This window comes from Bos taurus, chromosome 14 (assembly GCF_002263795.3).
Source record: "Bos taurus isolate L1 Dominette 01449 registration number 42190680 breed Hereford chromosome 14, ARS-UCD2.0, whole genome shotgun sequence".
NCBI lineage: Eukaryota > Metazoa > Chordata > Mammalia > Artiodactyla > Bovidae > Bos > Bos taurus.
Window position 1 is genome coordinate 41,546,314 of NC_037341.1, and position 4,272 is coordinate 41,550,585.

The 4,272-nt window shown below is 41.1% G+C and overlaps 1 protein-coding gene across 1 annotated transcript; it reads left to right on the forward strand.

Moving 5' to 3' along the window:
* The first annotated feature begins 444 nt into the window (after positions 1-444).
* Positions 445-1,535, forward strand: LOC512175 (protein C1orf43 homolog). Its single transcript, XM_059874385.1, is given in 1 exon segment — positions 445-1,535. A coding segment is annotated over 1 exon segment (744 nt). The 5' UTR covers positions 445-458; the 3' UTR covers positions 1,203-1,535.
* The last annotated feature ends 2,737 nt before the right edge of the window (positions 1,536-4,272 follow it).

The window sequence follows — 4,272 nt, forward strand, 5'->3', positions numbered from 1 at the left end:
ATTTCACTAAAGAAAACAATGTAACAGTTGATAACATATGAAAAGATACTTAAAACGATTTTACTCATTAAGAAAATGCCCATTGAAACCACAATGATACCACTACACAGCTTCTAAAATGGCTTAAAAAACAAACAAAAAACAGGTGATACAAAGAGTTTACAAAGATGCATTACAACTGGAACATGCATACATTTCTGGCAGGAATGCAAAATGTTGTAACACATTGAAGAAGAGTTTGGCAATGCTTTCTAAAGTTAAATATAGGCTCTTCTTTCCTAGCCCCACCCCCTCCCCCATCTGCCATGTTTTCAGGCCTGGTCAGCCTTGGTCTATCCCCGTAAGGAAATGGCCGGGGAGTTTCAGGAAACCCAGGCGCCTTTGCCTCAGTGGAGCTCGGGCTGACGAGGCAGGGCAGTGGATTAAACCGGAGCAGTCCCGCACGGGGTGGGGAGGCCATGACGTCCGTCAGTAACTGGCTGGCTGGCGTGAATGTCATGCTGGTGATGGCCTACGGGAGCCTGGTGTTTGTACTGCTATTTATTTTTGTGAAGAGGCAAAACATGCGCTTTGCAATGAAATCCCAAAGGGGACCTCATGTCCCTGTGGGACACAATGCCCCCAACGACTTAAAAGAGGAGATTGATACCCAATTGTGCAAGGTTCAGGATATCATGTATGAACCTCAGCTTCTCGAAGATGATGATGCAAGACTGCTACAGCTGGAAACCCAGGGAAATCAAAATTGCTACAACTAACTATACAGGATGAAAGCCTCTGAGATCCCATTTCATGCCGAAGGCCAGCATCCCCATTCCTTAATGGCCAAGAATTTCCGCTCCTACCTGCTAGATCTTGGAAACATTAGTACTCCTTTCAAGGGTATGCGCAAGGCCCTCACTGATACCCTGCTGGATGGCTATGAGACAGCCCGCTATGGGACAGGGGTCTTTGGCCTGATTGAGTACCTGCGCTATCAGGAGGCCCTGAGTGAGCTGGCCACAGTGGTTAAAGCACAAAGTGGGAGCTCTCAGCGACAACACCAGTCAGCAGCCAAAGACCTAACCCAGTCTCCTGAAGTCTCCCCAACAACCATCCAGGTGACATACCTCCCCTCCAGTCAGAAGAGTAAACATGCCAAGCACTTCCTCGAACTGAAGAGCTTTAAGGACAACTATAACACACTGGAGAGTACGCTGTGATAGAGCTGAAGGTCTCTCACTGTTGATGGAGCCAGACAGACTACAGTGTGCTTGCCGGGTGGCCCTCACTCAGGTCATCTGGTTCAGCCCAGCTCTGGATCAGCTGAAGCCCTGGTTGTATTCAGAGCTCTTGAGATTTCATGCCTAGAGGATCATTCTCCCACACTCTCTTATGGCCAGTTTCAGAACATCAGTTAAGACTTTATTTTCCCTTGGTATCACTTTTCTCTGGAGTTGAATTAGATGTTTTTCTTAATATTTCAGTCAAAGCTTCCTTAAAAATCCTCACTTGGTTTTTTGATCATGGTTCATCTGTCCTTTTCCAGACTATAAATTATCCCAAGTGAAAAAAATAATAATAATAAAGTTAAATATAAGATCTCTCAATCTAAGTCCTAGATATTTACCAAGAAAGCTAAAAACGCAGGTCCATGCAAAAACTTCTACACAAATGCTTATAGTAGATTTACTAATAATAGACAAAACTATAGAGAAGCCAAACATCCATCAACAGGTAAAAATACAGATAAATAGCCCATGGCACATCCATGCAGTAAGATTCTCAGCAATGAGATAAATGAACAATACACAAAACCAAACTACTGATTATGCAACAATATGGGTCAATCTTAAAAACAGTTTTGTGATAGATGCCAGATACAAAAATCTAATTACTATGCGATTCTACTTGTGTGACATTTTATAAAAGTCAAACCTACTACATAGGGGTTGAAATCAGATAAGTGGTTTCCATGAGAAAAACAATAGAATGGGAAAGACTAGAGATCTTTTCTCTAGTCTTTAGACTAGAAAATTAGAGATACCAAAGGAAAGACTAGAGATCTTTTCTCTAGTCTTGAGACTAGAAAATTAGAGATACCAAGGGAACATTTCACGCAAAGATGGGCAGACTAAAGGACAGAAATGGTATGGACCTAACAGAAGCAGAAGATATTAAGAAGAGGTGGCAGGACTACACAGAAGAACTATATAAAAAGATCTTCGTGACCCAGACAATCACAATGGTGTAATCACTCACCTAGCGCCAGACATCCTGGATTGTGAAGTCAAGTGGGCCTTGGGAAGCATCACTACGAACAAAGCTAGTGGAGGTGACAGAGTTCCAGTTGAATTATTTCAAATCCTAAAAGATTATGCTGTGAAAGTGCTGCACTCAATATCCCACGAAATTTGGAAAACTCAGCAGTGCCCACAGGACTGGAAAAGGTCAATTTTCATTCCAATCCCAAAGAAAGGCAATGCCAAAGAATGCTCAATCTACTGCACAATTGCACTCATCTCACACACTAGAAAAGTAATGCTCAAAATTTTCCAAGTAAGGCTTCAACAGTACGTGAACCATGAACTTCCAGGTGTTCAAGCTAGATTTAAAAAAGGCAGAGGAACCAGAGATCAAATTGCCAACATCCCTTGGATCATCAAAAAAGCAAGACAGTTCCAGAGAAACATCTTTTCTGCTTTATTGATTAACCCAAAGCCTTTGACTGAGTGGATCACAACATACTGTGGAAAATTCTTCAAGAGATGGGAATACCAGACCACCTGAATTGCCTCCTGAGAAATCTGTATGCAGGTCAAGACACAACAGTTAGAACTGGACATGGAACAACGGACTGGTTTCAAATCAGGAAAGGAGTACATCAAGGTTGTATATCATCACCCTACTTATTTAATTTATATACAGAGTACATCATGAGCAACGCTGGGCTGGATGAAGCACAAATTGGAATCAAGATTGCGGGAAAAATATCAATAACCTCAGATATGCAGATGACAACACCTTTATGGCAGAAAGCAAAGAAGAAATAAAGAGCCTCTTGATGAAAGTGAAAGTGGAGAGTGAAAAAGTTGGCTTAAAACTCAACATTCAGAAAACTAAGATCATGGCATCTGGGCCCATCACTTCATGGCAAATAGATGGGGAAACAATGGAAACAGTGAGAGACTTTATTTTGGGGGGTCCAAAATCACTGCAGATGGTGACTGCAGCCATGAAATTAAAAGATGCTTCCTCCTTGGAAGAAAAGCTATGACCAACCTAGACAGCAAATTAAAAAGCAGAGACATTACTTTGCCAACAAAGGTCCATCTAGTGAAAGGTATGGTTTTTTGAGTAGTCATGTATGGATGTGAAAGTTGGACTATAAAGAAAGCTGAGTGCAGAAGAATTGATGCTTTTGAACTGTGGTGTTGGAGAAGACTCTTGAGAGTCCCTTGGCTTGCAATGAGATACAACCTGTCAATCCTAAAGGAAATCAGTCCTGAATATTCATTGGAAGGACTGATACTGAAGCTGAAACTCTAATACTTTGGCCACCTGATGTGAAAAACTGACTCACTAGAAAAGACCTTGATGGGGGGAAAGATTGAAGGTAGGAGGAAAGGAGATGACAGAGCATGAGATGGTTGGATGGCATCACCGACTCCATGGGCATGGGTTTGAGTAGGCTCTGGGAGTTGGTGATGGACAGGGTAGCCTGGCATGCTGAAGTCCATGGGGTCGCAAAGAGCTGGACACAACTGAGGGACTGAACTGAACTGATATGCTGGAGCTGAAGGAGTCACTCAACTTTGCCTGTTTTTGAACTTTATATGAATGCAGTCATATAGCACATCTCTTTTTTGGTCTGGCTTCTTTTTGTCAGTATTACACTTGTGATCTTCATCTGTATTTTTGTATAGTGATATCATTTGCTCATTCTCATTTTTGTAGAATTCTATTCATAACTATGTCCTGATTTACTTTTCAAATTACTGCTAGTGTCACATTTGTATTTTAGAATCACAACACATTGCCTAGTTGGCTGTTTTTTAATTAGATACTTAAAATTCTTATTTTAAAATTCTTATTTAAGTCTTAGTTAAGCCCTACAAAATCAAAATGGGATTTTCCTTACCAAGTCACCTCCTAAACAGACATTAAAACTAAGCATGCATCTATACTTTGTATTGACTTTTTAATTGAAAAATCCTCTTTCTCATGTGTTCAGTTTGGGTTTACACCCCAAATATTATCACCTCTGATTCACCACTATCTATCCACTCCCAA